The 18584-nt window shown below is 39.0% G+C and overlaps 1 protein-coding gene across 7 annotated transcripts in view; it reads left to right on the forward strand.

The window, feature by feature from the left end:
• Positions 1-17051, forward strand: part of GPCPD1 (glycerophosphocholine phosphodiesterase 1) — an 80193-nt gene extending 63142 nt beyond the window's left edge. For 6 of the 7 annotated variants that reach the window (XM_073339699.1, XM_073339694.2, XM_073339693.2 and 3 more), the window contains 7 exons: positions 1649-1710; positions 3468-3533; positions 4368-4504; positions 6398-6533; positions 6932-7092; positions 9364-9411; positions 15316-17051. In XM_073339699.1, the coding sequence (XP_073195800.1) occupies positions 1649-1710; positions 3468-3533; positions 4368-4504; positions 6398-6533; positions 6932-7092; positions 9364-9411; positions 15316-15505 (800 nt within the window). In that variant the 3' untranslated portion in view covers positions 15506-17051. The remainder of the gene's footprint in view (positions 1-1648; positions 1711-3467; positions 3534-4367; positions 4505-6397; positions 6534-6931; positions 7093-9363; positions 9412-15315) is intronic. The other variant, XM_073339700.2, reaches the window with a different exon arrangement.
• The last annotated feature ends 1533 nt before the right edge of the window (positions 17052-18584 follow it).

Here is an 18584-nt window from a genome sequence, read left to right on the forward strand (position 1 = left end):
GGGAGACTGTGTCTGTTTCCTGAATGGAAGATAATGTCTGTGTAATTTCCAAAAAGGTCAGAACTTCTGGAAAACAAGCTTAATTCTCAAAGTATAATATTAGCACTTATAGAGAACTGTGGGTATGTTCACACTACAATAAAACACCCGTGGCTGGCCTATGTCAGCTGACTCGGGCTTGTGGGGCTAGGGGTGCAGGGCTACAAAATTGCAGTGTAGACGTCCAGGCTTGGATTGGAGCCTGGGGTCTGTGAACCTTTCCCCCCTCATGGAGTCCCAGAGCCTGGGCTCCAGCCTGAGCCTGGATGTCCACATGGCAATTGTATAGCCCTGCAGCCTGAGTCAGCTGACACAGGTCACCTGTGGATGTTTTTATTGCAGTGTAGATGTGCTCTGTATGTCTCAAGGCATTGCTAATGAGCTGTAGAGCCTTTCAACCGTAGGTCACCAGTATGAAATCCAGCTCAGCAGGAATTAAAAGGTGTTCCCATTTAAAGGAAGTCTGGTAGCCTCGGAGTTCAACTTGCAGCTCCCCTGTCACAATCTTTGCACTAAATTGTAAGCTCTTCAGGGAATGACTTTCTTACTATGTTTGTACAGACCATAGCGCAATGGGGGACCCATCTCAGTTGAGTACTCGAGGAAGAGCTCATGCAGCATGGGCCAAAATCACCTTACTCACTGTATGTTTGAGTTGGCAACACTAAGTCACACACACACATTGGAGGTGGGGTGGGAGGAGTTAAATAAACAGACAAACTTCAAAAAAAGTTTCAGAGTAACAGCCGTGTTAGTCTGTATTCGCAAAAAGAAAAGGAGTACTTGTGGCACCTTAGAGACTAACCAATTTATTTGAGCATGAGCTTTCGTGAGCTACAGCTCACTTCATCGGATGCATACCATGGAAACTGCAGCAGACATTATATACACTCAGAGATCATGAAACAATACCTCCTCCCACCCCACTGTCCTGTTGGTAATAGCTTACCTAAAGTGATCATCAAGTTGGGCCATTTCCAGCACAAATCCAGGTTTTCTCACCCTCCACCCCCCCCCCCACACAAACTCACTCTCTTGCTGGTAATAACCCATCCAAAGTGACAACTCTCTTCACAAAGTGCATGATAATCAAGGTGGGCCATTTCCTGCACAAATCCAGGTTCTCTCACCCCCCCTCCAGAAACCACACACACAAACTCACTATCCTGCTGGTAATAGCTCACCAAAGTGACCACTCTCCCTACAATGTGCATGATAATCAAGGTGGGCCATTTCCAGCACAAATCCAGGTTTTCTCACCCACCCCCACCCCCATACACACACAAACTCACTCTCCAACTTGATGATCACTTTAGATAAGCTATTACCAGCAGGACAGTGGGGTGGGAGGAGGTATTGTTTCATGATCTCTGAGTGTATATAATGTCTGCTGCAGTTTCCACGGTATGCATCCGATGAAGTGAGCTGTAGCTCATGAAAGCTCATGCTCAAATAAATTGGTTAGTCTCTAAGGTGCCACAAGTACTCCTTTTCTTTTTTCAAAAAAAGTGAATCTTTTAAAATCTTATGATTTTGAAGACCGTCTCCTAATTTGGGGGTTGGCAATACTGCTGTTCACCTTTTTAAAATTTTTTTTATTTAATTTCAGCATCTCTTAAAGGGGAGGAAAGCCCTGTTTCTGAGAACCAACCATTTCCATCTCTCCAGACGGTAAGCAGCAGTCAGTATAGAACTAGACAATGTAGAGCAATGTAATGCTAGGCAAATGGAAATTTCAAAATATTTATAAATAAGTTTGGGTTCTTGCATGCTTAACGGAGAAGTGGAGTCTAGAAAAAGAACTTTCAAAGGTTTTTGTCACAAGACGAGGAAAGGGTTCAAAATGGAGCTTATTTTTGACTGTCTATGTGGACAAGAGTTCGGGGCACTGAAATGCTATAACTTTCTTTAGTAAGGTTTCAGAGTAGCAGCCGTGTTAGTCTGTATCCACAAAAAGAAAAAGGAGTACTTGTGGCACCTTAGAGACTAACCAATTTATTTGAGCATAAGCTTTCGTGTGCTACAGCTCACTTCATCAGATGCATTCGATGAAGTGAGCTGTAGCTCACGAAAGCTTATGCTCAAATAAATTCGTTAGTCTCTAAGGTGCCACAAGTACTCCTTTTTCTTTTTGTCTTTAGTAAGTAACCAGTGTAGTTGTTATAGGCATTGTAAATGTATCAGCTACATTCAAAACCCCTTCAGTTTCCAACATGAATTCTAAATGGGAGCTCTTTTCCTCAAAATTGAAGCAGTAGATCAAAAAAGCCAAAAAAGATGATCTGGAAGAATTTTTTCCATTTCTTTCCCGTTCCTGAATCATCCTGATTTTTTCTGCAATAGGAGCTCACTGGTGGCTAATGAAATACTTCTTCTCAGCACTGGACAGGAAGCTTTTTACCGGCAGCAGTGCATTAAAGCCAAAGAAAATGGGTGTAGTGGCAGTAAAAGGAGGCTATGGGCCAGAATTTTCAAAAGTGGTCACTAATTATGGATGGCTCAGTTTTTAGGTGCCCAGCTTGGTACCTAGGGTCTGCTTTTCAGAAATCCTGTTCATCCATAACTCTAAAAGTTTTTGGGACCTGCAGGTGCTTACAATCTCTGAAAATCCTACCTCGCGGGGAGGAGTGAAATTGGGCACCAAATTTGGGGCATCCACAATTGGTGGTCACTTTTCAAAACTTTAGCTTTAGAATTACATTCCTTCACCACTTAGCTACTGCTACTTAGCACAGTTGCAGTATATTCCGTTAATAACTAATCTTTGCCAAAGTTTGTATTTTTGAGTTGGCTTTTTCTTCAGAAACTGTTTACCAGACTTAGTCTGTGATAATTCTTGAAACTCTTTTTTCTTGAACTGTGCTTCTATTTGCCCCTTACAGCAATTGCTGGGTACTATTCTTCCAAATCCAAATGAAAGTAGTTAAATCTTTCTTTTGTCTGAGAGGTAAACATGAACAAAATGAATAACAAACTGGCCTAGACAAGGGAATCTTGTCTGCTGTGCCAGATAGTTTTTGGTGGTTAACCAGGGAAATTGTGACTTTTTTTTCATGTATCAGAGCAATTGTTTTTTATATAAAACAAAAACATATATAATAAGTAGCCAGACAGAAAAGTATGCACTAAGTATTTGTAAATTGTAAATAACTGTACATCTCAAAGTGTTAGTACATAAGAAATTAGTTGCAGATAATGGTGTAACTAATTCCTGAAGGCTGTTCTCATTATTCCATTGACCCACTTTGGACCAGAGTAGAAAAGGGATCATGTGCCTTTAAGTGTTAAAGAATCATATATGTATATGCTATACTTTTGGCCTTTGCTGGGTGGTGATTCAGCATTTTTTGTCCTGTATTTACCCTTAGCAATAGTACTTAATGAGCATCATGTGATTTGGTACCTTTTTATAAAACTATTGTATCCAGGTTCTGGAATCGCTTCCTGAAGATGTCGGGTTTAACATAGAAATAAAATGGATCTGCCAACAAAGAGTAAGCAATTTATAATGTTCCTTGCTTTGATGCCTTGTGTTACTTTGTAGACTACTATGCATATCTTGATAGGTCAGTTTGCATGTGACCCAGACCTAAACTACTATTTTACTGTTATTTTTATTTAATCAAAGTTATTAGCCTTTTTTTTTTTTCTTTTGAACAGTAAAAGGCAGTTTTGTTTCACTGACAGTGTGTGTCCTGCTAGCTTTAGAACTAGAAAATCAAAGGCACTGAACCTGCAAATAAACAGACATGTACTTCTCTTTAAGCACATGCATAAGTGTTTGTATTGGGATCTTAATGCAGAATTGACAGTTTCTTGTAGGCAATCATCTTCTAAAGATGAAAATATTCCTGAGTTATTTATATAATTAAATATTGCTACAACATTTATATCCTTACAGATGGTTGTACATAACATCTGTTTAGTTGCCCTTTATTCATTTATACTACATTAGGCTTCTTAATATATTTTTGTTTTTAATATAACCCATATTTAAATGATTTTATTATGCAAATGATCTTTTAATTTTAATAGACTTCATGAATAGTTGATGTCGTCTCTAGGAATAAAGTGAGTTGTTTTAATGAATCTTGAAAAGACCATTTAAAGTTATAACACTGATTCAAAAGCTGCATATTTCTGAACAATTTTGTTGAAAGCCAGCTCTATAGTGTTGCAAACAGCGCTTGGTAGACTGGAGAAGAGTGCTATTTTTTATTCATATTAACAAACTGGATTCTTTTTTTTCTCTCAACTTAAATAGACTCCTGTCATTTGAAATAATTAGTGTAGTCATTGATTTAGTTCAACTACTTGTTTTTTTATAGGATGGGAAATGGGATGGCAACTTGTCAACCTATTTTGATATGAACCTCTTCTTAGATATCATTCTAAAAACTACTCTAGAAAATGCTGGAAGAAGGAGAATTGTATTTTCTTCATTTGATGCGGACATTTGCACAATGTAAGTTACAACTCAACTTTAAACCATTTTTAACTCAATAGATTTCACTTTAGGTGTTAGTGCTCAATGGAAAACTCATTAAGAAGTTATTTTTGTGACTTGAGTTTGAATGCCAACACGTTTAAGTTTAGATCCTGGACTTAGACCTTTCATCCATCTGACCCATGCCCAAAAATACAATCGGAAAACAAAGCCAGCAGCATATTAAGAGAAAAGGCATTGGAAAAAATAGTGAATAACAAATTGTCTAAGTAAACATTTATTTTCTTAAAACAGTAGGGAAAAGAGCAGACTTTATCCTGGGGTTTCACTTTCCCTCTGGCTTCAGTTTCCTGGCCATTCTAGCATGTGTCGAACTGTTCCTCCTTCCTTTTGGCTGGAGGATAAAATATTTAGTGTTTCAGAACAAGAAAATACCTGTTTGAAATGCTCTTCTTCACAGTACTGCAAAAGGAAAGTCAGGGCCAGATAACAGCTTTAATGTCTCTTCAGTTACAGGACAGTTTTGGGTAATGTCAGTGTCCATATGCTGCTGTTCAAACAAATGCCAAGACAGTACACTTACTTGGTAACTGCCAATTCTTGTCACAATAGGTGACCATCTTAGAACAGGGCATACTGTTTTTATTTGGCAGTTTAGTGTATGCAAATTAAATATACATATATATAATCATAGAATTCTCTATTGACAATTTTCAACAAATCTCTGATTTAAAAAAAACAAACATGAAAGTTCTTAAACTACATAAATAGTTATTGGATATTGGCTTTCTAGAAAAACTAATTTGCTTTTTGTTGTGGCACATCTTATGTTGGTTTTCTGGGTGCTGAACAAAAGACAGACCCTGAATCAGGGAACTTATTGACACACTATACCAGTCTTTGTATGGAAATATTGCAGAATTCCTTATTGAAAGACTGTGTAGAAGAAATCCTTTAAAGCAGAGATGTGAAAGAAGACAGGTACTTGACAATAAGAGGACTTCCAAACATAAGGGACAGCCTGGGAAAAACAGTGGAAGAAGGGTGTAAAGGGGCTGGTTAGGAGGGGGCAATGAAAGGTGAAGAGTAAGTGAAGGTGGAGTCAAAGTTGATGAATCATCATACCCGGAATATTACTTTCGCCTATTGCTAGTTCATAGCTATGCTGGTGAACCAACTCTAAAGTGGTCAAGGTGGCTTGAGAATGTGTTAAGTTTGCTATTGTGTGTTTTGTAAAGGGGAAAAAATGATAGAAGGCTACCCACTTCTAAAATTTTATATATGGAGAAATTTGGGGAAGGGGGAACATACTCTAGACTTTAGATAGTTGAAATATGTGTGAAATATGTAAATCTCTAAAGTGGTGAAAGGGACAATGGTATGTTGTACACATTGAGGCAAAACTGCTGTTGCATCTGCAAAGGATTAAATGAATATCCAGTAAGTAAAAGTATTCCCTTCTAACCATGAGGCTGAACTTGTCATTTGTAGTGAATGTGTTCAAACATGAAAATGTGCATGTTACTATGCAGGAAAGGGAGATTTCACTATGCTAAACTATCTTTCTGGAGTTAAAATCCAGGGCAGTCATGTCTCTTTCCCTTAGGAAGAAAGGGGACAAAAAAAATCAGTCTTGTTATGAGAAAATGGAGAAATTCTTTTTCACATGTGCCTTGTCTTTCTCTGGAATATAGTAAAGGTTACTGCAATATGTTAACTTTTTAGTCATATCCAACTGACTAGACAGACTGGTGTGTGTCCACAAAACTGCTTAATCCTTGAGTAATACTTTGCATATTACATGTCAATATAGTTTGGGAATGGTGACTGTGCTTTTATGTTCTCATCCATGTGAGAGAAACACTACTGAAAAGTTTCCCTTTGCAGTTGTATTTTTATACTCTTTTACAGGGTTCGGCAAAAGCAAAATAAGTATCCTGTGTTGTTTCTCACACAAGGAAAATCTGATATTTATCCAGAACTTATGGATCTCAGGTCTCGTACAACTCCTATTGCCATGAGCTTTGCCCAGTTTGAAAACTTGCTGGTAAGTTGTCATGCTCTTGTTACTCTGTGAAATGAAACTAACTTATTGCTACGTTCCATAATTGCTGATAAACTGACTTTTAAAATACAGAAGCTGAATAAGGTGACAAGCAAACTTAAAAGAATACATAAACATTTAGTAAACATGTTAAAGTAATGTATTTTCATTGCTTCAAAGTACTAAGAATGCACTTCAGTCCTCTTGAATATTGAACAGTTGTTAAAGAAGCAAGTCTTTAAAAATGCATTTAATTCCTGGAGTTCACAAGATTTTTTTTCTTTTAGTTGTCTAAAAATTGTGAAACACTTCAGTGATCAAAAGCTAGAAAAGTTGACTTTTAATAGTATTTAGTCTAGATTATATTTGCATTTTCTTAAGTGTTTTTTATAACTTTACAGGGAATTAATGTGCACACTGAAGACCTGCTTAGGAACCCATCGTATATTCAGGAGGCCAAATCTAAAGGTTTAGTAATTTTCTGTTGGGGTGATGATACAAATGACCCAGATAACAGGAAGAAGTTGAGAGAATATGGCATTAATGGGCTAATATATGACAGGTATTTATTTCTTCAAATATTCCTTTAGAATTACAATACCTAAAGTGAGCATATGAAATATTTGTTCTGTTCTAATCCTGCTTTTATTTCACTTTGATTTTGGCCTGATTTGAGTGGGTGTTAGAATATCCTGCTCTGCACGTGTCTGTAAACCGGAGTTCAAGAGACAGTCGTCCTAAAACTCACATATACTGTCTCAGTTGCATATGTGAAACATAGGTGTGACTTCCTTCTGTCAGAGGATGCTGCGAGTACATGGATGGCTAGTTTGAGTGGCCTTGCGTTTGATTCCTAAAAGAGAGAACTAGTTTACAAATCTAAGGCTGCATCTGCACAGCCACTTTCAGTGCTAAAACTTTAGTCGTTCAGGGGTGTGAAAAAATACTCCCCTGAGCGACAAAAGTTTTAGCACTTGAAAAGCTCCAGTATAGACAGGGCTTTGTTGCCAGGAGCCGTGCTCCTGGTGATAAAGCTACCACCTCTCGTTCAGGGTGGTTATTTTTATCACCAGGAGAGCTCTCCCCCGGTGATAAAGTGTGACTACACTGCCCACGTCACAGGACTGCTGCGGCCGCGCAGTAATGTGGGCAGTGTAGACATACCCTAACATGTAACTGGCATTTTTGTTGTTTGGTTTTTAAACTTTGTATACAAGATGTGGGAAAGTTTGCTTAACTGAAAACTTCGTTTTCTATATTTGTTGAAGACACTAAGTGTAATAGGTATTTTTTAATATTTTCAGACATTGTTCTGTTTAGCAAAATTGACTTTCAAAACTGTACATTCGTGTGTAATCAGTACTGCTCTTGTCATCAAGAGGAGCTAGACATAGTTCTCTCAAGCCAGTAACCTCTAGGTCAGGGGTGGGCACATCCGGCCCTCCAGACGTTGTACTCAGGCCCTCGAGCTCCTGCCGGGGAGTGGGGTCTGGGGCTTGTCCCGCTCTGCACAGCTCCCAGAAGCAGTGGCATGTCCCCCCTCTAGCTCCTACGTATAGGGGCAGCCAAGGGGTGCCACACTGTCCTCGCCCCAAATGCCACTCCCACAACTCCCATTGGCCAGGAACCACAGCCAGTGGGAGCTGCATGGGTGGCACCTGTGGACAGGACAGCACGCAGAGCCACCTAGCCGTCCTTCCACATAGGAGTCAGAGGGGGGGACATGCTGCAGCTTCTGGGAGCTGGTTGAGGTAAGTGCCACCTGGAGCCTGCACCCCAACCTCGGCCCTGATCCCCCTCCTACCCTCTGAACCCCTCAGTCCCAGCCTGGAGTACCCTCCGGCACTCCCAACCCTCATCCCCAGCCCGGAGTCTCCTCCTACACCCTGAACTCCTTATTTCTGGCCTCACCCCAGAGCCCGCACCCTAACCCCCAATTTCGTGAGCATTCATGGCTCACCATACAAGCTCCATACCTAGATGTGGCCCTCGGGCCAAAAAGTTTGCCCACTTCTGTTCTAGGTAGAGTGATAAAAGACACTCTTTCTATTCTTTAGAGACTGATAGATTACATTACTTTTGCAGTGCACCCAGCCTGACAGTGAATGACTAAGCTAGATCCTAGAACAACATGCATATTGTGACCCGTGGTGCCTAGGGTAGTCCACCCTGAAAATGCCCAGGGCAGGGCAGTCTGCAAAAAGGAGAACAGATTCTCCCAAAACTGGTGGTTAACACTGTGTAGTTAGATTCACCAACCAGTCACAAACTGTACTGCTTATCCCCCACACTGGTTATTAAGAATCTGGGGGGGGAAAGAAATCACATAGACCCCCTTTATTGCATTCCAGTCTCTGGCTCCCAATCAGCAGATAGTTCCAGTAAAGTGAGATGTTACTTAAAACACTATTCACTGTACAAAATGTTCTTCTGATCCCCAAAGGGCCAGCCACATTACCAGGTCAATTGTAGTTTGGATCTTACCCAAAATACCACTCTGCCAACCAATCCTTTTAGTATCTAAAACCCAAAGGTTTAAAAGAAAAGAATAAGAAGAGTTGTTAAATGGTCAAAGCAATCCGATACATACATATGACTTCAGAATCCATATCTCAGGTTCTTAGCAGCATTGGTGAGTTTGCTGGCTTGTAAAGTCCCTCTGGAATGCATCCAAAGCTTGGATGGGTCTATCAGTCTTGCGTTCAAGTCTTCATTTTGTAGAGCTGTTACTCCAGAGGTGAGAAGCAGGATTCAAGACAAAATGGGGGTGATGCAGCTGCCTTTTTATATTTTCTGCCATGTGACTTTGTATATCCTTTGTCCCAAACACAAGCTCACAGCACTTGGGCATGGAAAAGTATTTGGAGTCCTCTGTCCATAGGTATGTTCCTGTACATGTCGTGTTGACTCATAGGCATAGCCCTGGCTTGTTTTTAATGGCTTCATTGTACAGCTGATTGCCTTTGATGGGCCATCAAGCAGGCTGGGTAGTGCTGATGCCAGTCTGTCTTGGGGTGTCACCCAGATACACAGCATAAGAGATAAATATACCACACACTTATAACATATGATATAAAGATGATACATATGTATGAACAAGCTTATCATATTTAGCAAATCATACCTTTTCCACTGATACCTTACATGGCATATCTGGTAGAAGACTCATTTCAATTTTGTAATATTGGTATCGATAATATTATAAATGGTCACCCATATACCATACAGCGTCACACATCGTCTGTATATTCCAAGTATAATTTTGAAGTTCTTTGTAATAGTTAAACTTGCAGGTCAGTGGTCTGGAAAAGGATCTGCAGTTGGTAATGGTTGAGATTTTAAAACAATTCGTTCAGGGTCCCTCTGCAGTTGAAAAAGCCAACTTTGTGCACATTGATGGACCAATGAAACAAATCAGAAGAGATGTTTATGGTGCCCTGCAAATGGCTAACAATAGGACATGCAAAGTTGTGCATAATTTGGGCACTTAATTCATTATTGTAGGAAGGATATTGAAGAATTGGAAAACGTTCAGAAGAGAGTACAGAAAAAGGGGCATTGTAATAGAGTAGAAAAGAGATTAAGGGACACAGTTGAAGTGTGTAAAATTATAGGAGAGACAGATTCTGAAAAACTTGAGCTAGTAGCTAGTAGCCTTTGAGGGGGGAAATAATATATAGTAAATCAGGCATTTAGAACTTTGGTACCTGTTCTTCTTGAGGTAATAAAATGAAGGACAGAGAGCCAAGTAAACTTATTTCCTGTTTCTCTTCTCTAAATATATTCTTCCTATCCTATACATATACATGCTCTTAGAGTTCTTACGTTAGTGACATGAGTTAAGTTGGCTCTGATTACATCTCCCTGCCATTCTCTCAAGTACAGAAGATCCTTCCTGAAAAGTTGGCACAGAACCTCCTGTTTACTACCAGCCTTCTCATACTCGGGTTGCCTGCTTCTATTGCTTCTAGGTACAGGTGGTACCTGGCAGCAACAGGAGGTGAGACAGACCAGTGAAGTAAGTTTCTAGTTAAGAGAGGGGTTGGAGACCACCTTTCCCCTAAGTAGCACAGCTGCAGCTCCTCCTCCCTGCCACAGCATCACATAGGGATCTCTCCAATCGATCAGGAATTAAGGTGACACTTGTAATGGACTTCCAGATGGGGCACAGTGACTTTCTTCTTCACCAAATATTATTTTAAGTCTTATTGTGAAATGTCTATATTTGAAATTTAAACCTATTGGGTTTTCTAAATTGCCTGTTTAAGATCGGCAGGTGACTGCAGTCTCCTGGCCCAAAAGTAGTTGTGCAAGCCACAATCTCAAGACATAATTTTTAGTCTAGATTGAGTTTTAGTCTAGATTTGAGTTTTGTAGCTAGTTCTTTACTGTCTAGCAGAGAAAAGTATCTAGATAATAAAAAAGGAAAAGGTAGAATTCCTTTGTAGAGGAATCTGAGTGTCTCAAAGGTGAATGTTACTGAACTACTGATGGCAATGCAGTTCAAAAATCTGTTTTGTGAGCATGTTGCTGGTATCAGGGCTCTGAACCACAGCTGCACAACCCAGACACCCAGGGTTATAGGGCACAGAGTGACACAACCTCTTTACTGGTCTGGGTTGAACCCCAAAGTGTCATAACATCTCTTCTCCCAACTCTGCAGTAGAATGCTACAACTCCTTTAAAGTAAGGAAATAATAAGATGTAAGAGGAGAGGCTTGCATATAGCTTCCTGGAGTGCACACACCACCCCGCACACCTATAATATGGTTTGATGGACCAGTTAGTAAGGAAGAGCTCTGGGTAAGCTCAAAAACTTCTCTCTCTCACCAACAGAAGTTGGTCCCGTGAAAGATATTACCTCACCCACCTTGTGTCTCTAATATTGACTGACCATTTTGATTCTACAAAAAGAAAAAGAGGACTTGTGGCACCTTAGAGACTAACAAATTTATTTGAGCATAAGCTTTTGTGAGCTACAGCTCACTTCATCGGATGCATTCAGTGGAAAATACAGTGGGGAGATTTATATACACAGAGAACATGAAACAATGGGTGTTACCATACACACTGTAAGGAGAGTGATCAGGTAAGGTGAGCTATTACCAGCAGGAGAGCGGGGGGGTGGGACCTTTTGTAGTGATAATCAAGGTGGGCCATTTCCAGCAGTTGACAAGAACCTCTGAGGAGCAGCATGGGGGTGGGTGTGGGGGGGAATAAACATAGGGAAATAGTTTTACTTTGTGTAATGACCCATCCACTCCCAGTCTTTATTCAAGCCTAAGTTAATTGTATCCAGTTTGCAAATTAATTCCAATTCAGCAGTCTCTCGTTGGAGTCTGTTTTTGATGTTTTTTTGTTGAATTGCCACTTTTCAGTCTGTAATCGAGTGACCAAAGAGATTGAAGTGTTCTCTGACTGGTTTTTGAATGTGTTAATTCTTCACATCTGATTTATGTCCATTTAGTCTTTTACATAGAGATTGTCCAGTTTGGCCAATGTACATGGCAGAGGGGCATTGCTGGCACATGATGGCATATCACATTGGTAGATGTGCAGGTGCTTATGCTCAAATAAATTGGTTAGTCTCTAAGGTGCCACAAGTACTCCTTTTCTTTTTGCGAATACAGATTAACACGGCTGCTACTCTGAAAAATGCTATATAGTAATTCTTTCTTGAACATGCTAAAAGGTAGTTACAGAACATGGAGGAACAACTGTTATAGCTGGTGGCGTAAGAGAGGATTCCCTTAGGAATGGATCCTCTGACTGAGGGAGGGCGAGAAAGTGAATCCAGATTTCTTGAGTCCCAGTCTAGTGCACAACCACAAAACCATCCTTCTTTCCTTTCAAACTTGTGATATTGGGCACCTTGCTTAACTTTCTGTGCCTCTTGTTTCCCAGCTGTGAAAAGAGGATAGCACTTGCCTATTATACAGGGATGTTGAAGATTCATTAATGTTTTCAAGGTGCTGAGACTCTACAGTAAAGAGGGGTGCTGAGGACAGAAGTACTTATGTACTCCAGAAAGAACTGGGGTCTAGCTGGGAAACCAGAGGCACAGAAAATTAAGTGACTAATAGCTAAAAAGTTAGAGAGTTTGCTAACGATTAAAATAATTTAACAAATTTCTGTATGAAAGTATATATTAAACCTAAATTTAAAAAATACTTTTCACCATTTATTTATTTTTTTCACTTTAGTAAAGCTGTCGAAAATTAAGCTTCATTTTCTGGCTCTCACATTCTAGCACAAAACTGCAATGTTGAGGTTACAGCCAACACAGTGGAATAGTTACATCCAATTTAACAAACTTTAATTGCAATTAAAACCATTAAGGAAAAACATTTCCAGTATTAGTTTTGGTACATAATTGTTTTACATAACTTACAGCTTGGGCCTCATCCACCTAACCGTATTTTCTTAATTTCTCACTATTGTCATGTGTACTCACAAAAATGGAAGCTTTAGCATAGATGAGGCACTATTGGCAGCCCACTATTTGCACTGACGCAAAGCTGTAGAATTTGCGTTGCATAAACTGCAGGGGAATGTTCAATCCAAACTCATTGGAATAACTTATTTTTAAAAAAGAACATATGTTCTGTAAAACTGTTACACAAATTCTAAACTTGGGGCCTTACTTGCCTAAGTGTTCATGTAAATTAGCAGCGCCTTCCTGTAAAATTAAAGTTAAATAGTGTTTTATTAGATGAACTAATGTTTAAATGTTAATGTTCAACTAACTATGTTTAATAAAAGACAGATATTGTAAGTATACAGATATAGTATCTACATGTAATAATTCTACTGACAAGATGTTTACTGTATAATTACTGTTTGGCACCTAAATAGCATGATGACAGAAACATTAGATGTAGATATTCCCTAAAAAGGCTTTCTGCCTGTCATACTGGTTGTTTCACTTTTAAGCCATTTAATAATACTCTATTTAGTTTGTGTATAAACTTACATATTTGATATTTTCCCTTTCACACTGTCCTTTCATATGTTACTTGCTTTGGACTGTAAGATTTTTGAGGACATGGACATAGTCTAGCATGATGGGTCTTAAATCCTGATTGGGGCCCCTGGATGCAACTGAAATATAAATATTAAAGAATCACTCTTTAAATGATTGTTGAGCTCTGAAATAAATTTACTTTACTGTGTTCCTACATGCTTCCTTGGTTACAAGCTTTCTCCTTTATTATGCATTATAAATGGTACTCATGAAAAGCCCAGTATGAAATGATTTGAATATTTTGGACCCGAACGTTTATTTTAAAAGAAAAATATTCCAGTTGACAAAACTAGTGTAGATGAATTAATATTGTTTAGTAAAGCAGATGGAAATGTTTAATGGAATGAAAAGCCAAACTGTTACTGTCCTATTCATTGGTACGAGGCTCTTGAAACACTGGGTACTTCACCCAGTATTAAAACACACTTATATAAATACTCCTATAATTAACCAAATGAGAATCAAGGAAATTTCACCTTCTAAGGCTGATACTGGGCCCTTAAGTTAGATACTGCATGAGCTTCAGTATCTAGTTACAACAGAACATCACGCTGATCACAGAACCACTCTGATACGCCTTTGTGTTAGTTTGTGTTTGATACTGGTGGCACTTAGTTCAGTTAAAGCTTTGTATTAAAAAACTGGTTCGTTACAGTACAACATTTTATACTTAACTAATGCCTAAATGAACTCTTCTTAAAAAGATAATTATTGGGGGTTAAATAATAAGTGAGTTGAAGAGCAAAGATGAAAGTTGGGAGCTACTGAGCGAAGCATGGAATGAACTGCTGAGTTTTTGGGAGATAGGAGAGGATGCAAGTCCATTGAGGGCATGAGAGTTTCATCCTGTTAGGAGCCATTCAAGAGATGATGGAGAAGAACAGACACACCTCTCTTCTACCACACTGCTGCCAGTGAGTTGTCTTAAAAATTGTACCAATATAGAATGCAGTGGCAAATTTCCATGTGGATTATTTAAACATTAACAATGCTTCTTAAAAAAACCTTTATAATTTGCAACAGCAAACTTGAATTTGGACTATTTGAATATATAATGTCAGCCCTTCAGGGCTCCAGCCAATTTAACGCTGACCCTGCTTCACGGACCCCCTGAAACTGGCCCGATGGGGCCGCAGACTCCAGGTTGAGAACTGCTGCTCAAAGGGATTGTCAAGCAAGGGGCAGGAAGTTCCTGCGAAAACTCTCTCCAGCTAAAAAGAAAAGAACGGGGAAAATAGGTTTTCATTTTAACATTATTACTACTTTACATTTGAAATGCTGTAACAGTGCTTTTCCTCTTCATCTTTAATAAAAGAAGGTTTAAAAGGATTTTCTGTGGTGTTTGCAGTGGTACACAGCCAGCTGAAATCTCTGCATACCAAACTCTGGACCTTGTTTAACACTGTTTAATGTTGGATAGTGACTGGGTTATGTTAATATCTTTGGCTCATATATTCCATCTAAATTAATACAACACCACCATCTGTAAAGTCATGTCTTCAGAAGAATAAGTGGATGTTAGTGGTCATGGTTTGCTTGCTTTTTAGCATATCTAGTCAAACTGTTAACCATGCTGATAAAGGACTACCACTTTATATTGCAGAATATGGTTTAGAGAGACAAGTTTCAAGTGTTAAGTACAGATCTACTAATTTATAGAGGTGTTGGCTACCTAATTTCACTCTAAGCAGAGAAAATGGAAATTTAACAGTAGTTTTGTGTAGCATTATTTCTTACAGACTTTTTTTCTCATTTATTCAGGATATATGACTGGATGCCTGAACAACCAAATATATTCCAGGTAGAGCAGCTGGAGCGTCTAAAGAGAGAATTACCAGAGCTGAAAGTCTGTGCATGTCCCACTGTTAGCCACTTCAGTACCGTATCTCTGTGTAAATGTCATAATAGCCATATGGAAATGAATGGCATAGATAATTTACCAAATGCTTAAGTGTGCATAGGCTGACTCCAGGCAGGATTCTGCTTTCTGTATTTAATTTTCACCATTGGAGCAGTGCCATCTATGCCTTCATTTTTTTGAGCAATAACTATGTTCCTATTCCATGACAGTACTTGCTAGAATTTAAAATTCTGTTAAAATGTTAAGCCAGTTATAATTATTATTCCAGTTTTACATCTAGTTTTTAAATCCTCACAATTGACAAGTTCAAAATCTTAAAATAGAAATCAAGTACTGTAACAGTGTGCAAACATGTCTTATAAAATGAGCAATCTGAGGTGTGGTAGTTTCAAAGATGAAATTCTAGAGGTTACTGTGATATGATATTGAAACTGCTGATGTATCATTTTGTCATAAATTTGATTCCAGTACTAATCTGATGTCAGATTAGGAGAGTGATTGTAATGTATACATAATTAGATCTGGCCTGAATAAATTAGTACCTCGTATGCATGTATTTGCACTGATGCATCCAATTGTACAAAACCTTTGTGCCATCTTAAAGTGTGTGTGTGTGTGTATATACAGTGTGTATATATATATATTTTTTTAAGTAAACTGCAGTGCACATGAACTGATTTTTTCTCACTCTGTTAGAACCTTTAGGTTGCTGCCATTTTTTGTTCTTTACCAGCCAAATGAATGGCGCAAAGTTTGTATGTGGCAGTTAAGGGCGAACCACAAGTACAGCTTTTAATTAATCCCGCACAAACCTGCCAAACCTCAAAACGTTACAAATAACTACAAAAATTTTTCATTGGTTAAGAACTTTATTATTGCACAATAATCTTAAAAGAGCAAATGTGTATAATGCACAAATTCTAGAAAATGCATGCTTCAGGTATTTTAAGCATGAAATTATAGGTGTTTGCAATGGTCCGTGCATCCTTGAGGTGCTAGTTGAGTGTGAGGGTATCAAGGATGAACTAAAACACTTAATATTTGTTGCCTAAAACCATGAGCCTATATATAGGTATATTCAAATAAGGTTTACACCGTCTACAGTTCATCTTACTACATGTTATAGACCACTAACTCTTGTATTCTGCAACAATCGTGATTTTTTGCTTTCAAAATTGATTTCTCAGATAATCCTTATCCTCTGTTGGCTGATGTCTGTCCTCTGTAATTTATTCCAAAGTTATAGTTTAGAAAATCCTGTTAGATATGTATGCATGTTCTTCAATTTGTACCTCTTAAGATACTGTCATGACAACACAACAGCTATAACTTTTTACTGAAGTGTTCATGTATAATAAAAAAAAACCCAAATATTTATTTTTCCCTTGTAAATTGACAATGAAATTGATAGCTTGTATTATACTCTTTAAATGCTGTCATTGTTGCATAAAATTGATTACATGAGCAATTGCAAATGTGTTTGGGCCTGCACCACTGAATAGTTTGAGGCAAGGAGTTTCTTTCAGCTTGCCTTGCATATCTAGTTATTTAAATTTCTTTTGTCCTCCACAAACAACACAGTACTTGGAAATTGTCTTTATTTAAAAAAAATAAAATAAATCTGAATTTAAAAACAGATCATTTTTTTCTTTTTCATGAGCTACTTAAACTGGTTTGAAGCCAACTGTTTAGTGGTAAATCATAGCGGTGTTACTTGGTACATCAGTTACACAGGTCCAGATTCATAAATCTGTCAGACTGCAGGTTGTGATGAAATTTTAAAATGTTGTTCTTAATTTCAATTTATCTTGAAAGATGCCCAAGTGCTTTGTTAACCCACCTGACTGATGAAGACCCAGAATGCAGGATTCAAAGAACCAGAGAATTTAAAGTGATAGCTTGTAATGTTAACACAGTTTTCAATACAACATAATTTACAGACTGATGAACTAAATACACTAGAGGGTTGTATGTTTCATTGCTTGTCTAGGCTGAGCTGTACACCCAATGAGAGAGCAGCATATCAAGCTACTGCTGGTGATGTATAGGCAGCTGTGAGGGACACTAGAGGGTCACCTCTGCTTGCACAGTGCCATACATATGAATCTAGGGACTTGCGTTGCTCTGCCAACTAAGATTGGAATGGCTTAATGATGAACAGCAACACTTAGTTAGGACAGTGTGTAAATACTACCATGCTGCATCACCAATGTCAACACTGTTCTTGGCTCCTCCACCTGCACCTATGTCCAGACAAAAAACCTGACCATGGATGCCTCTATCCAGGTCCTGGTGTGGATTTGCAACCTGTGGCCTGCTGGGGAGATCATCCACTGTGAGAAGTGCCTACTGGTAGAATCTCTCAGGAAGCATGTGGGAGAGCTACAGGAGGAGGTGGCTGGGCTGAGGAGCAGCTGTGCACACAAAGAATTCACTGTAAAATGCATATAGAGACCTCCAAGGTTGAGGAAGCAATTCAGCTGGAGAGGAGGAAACAGTTCCTTCACAGAGAGGAAGCTGGCTGCTGGTCACATCTGGCATCAGGCAGTGCTCCACCCCTACTTCCTACCATCCACAGAGATTATAAAAATGGTATGCAGCTCTGGTAATGAGGGATCCTTTCCCCCCCCCCCCCCAAAGATGGAGGAGAAGCCATGTACACCCAAGGCTGGGAAGATTGCAGCCATCACTCCCAAAAGGAAACACATGGTGGTTGATGACTCTCTTCTAACTGGGATGGAGGCATTCCTCTGCTGGGCTGACCTGGCCCATATCTAAGACAAGAACATGCCCAATCAGCAGGCTTGGTGGGATAATTCACATGACTGGTGAAGAAGGGTACAGCTTGCTCAGGAAGGACAGGAGGAGATGTTGACTTCTACATCAAAGATGTAGACACTTGCACTGAGGTCGAGAGAAGTGGGAGGCAGACCTGTTGAAAGTCCCTGGGTAAGGATAAAAGGGGTAAAAAACCAACAGTGATAGCCTGATAGGGGTCTACTACAGACCACCTCACCAGGAAGAAGAGGTGGATGAGTCTCTTTTTTTTTTTTTTCTTTTTTTTTTTTTTTTAAACAGAATCCTCCAAAGCACAAGACTTCAACTACAGTCATCTGCTGGGGAAATAACACAGCAGGGCACAAATTATCCAAAAAGTTCTTGGATTGGA

Source organism: Lepidochelys kempii, chromosome 3 (assembly GCF_965140285.1).
Source record: "Lepidochelys kempii isolate rLepKem1 chromosome 3, rLepKem1.hap1, whole genome shotgun sequence".
Lineage (NCBI taxonomy): Eukaryota > Metazoa > Chordata > Testudines > Cheloniidae > Lepidochelys > Lepidochelys kempii.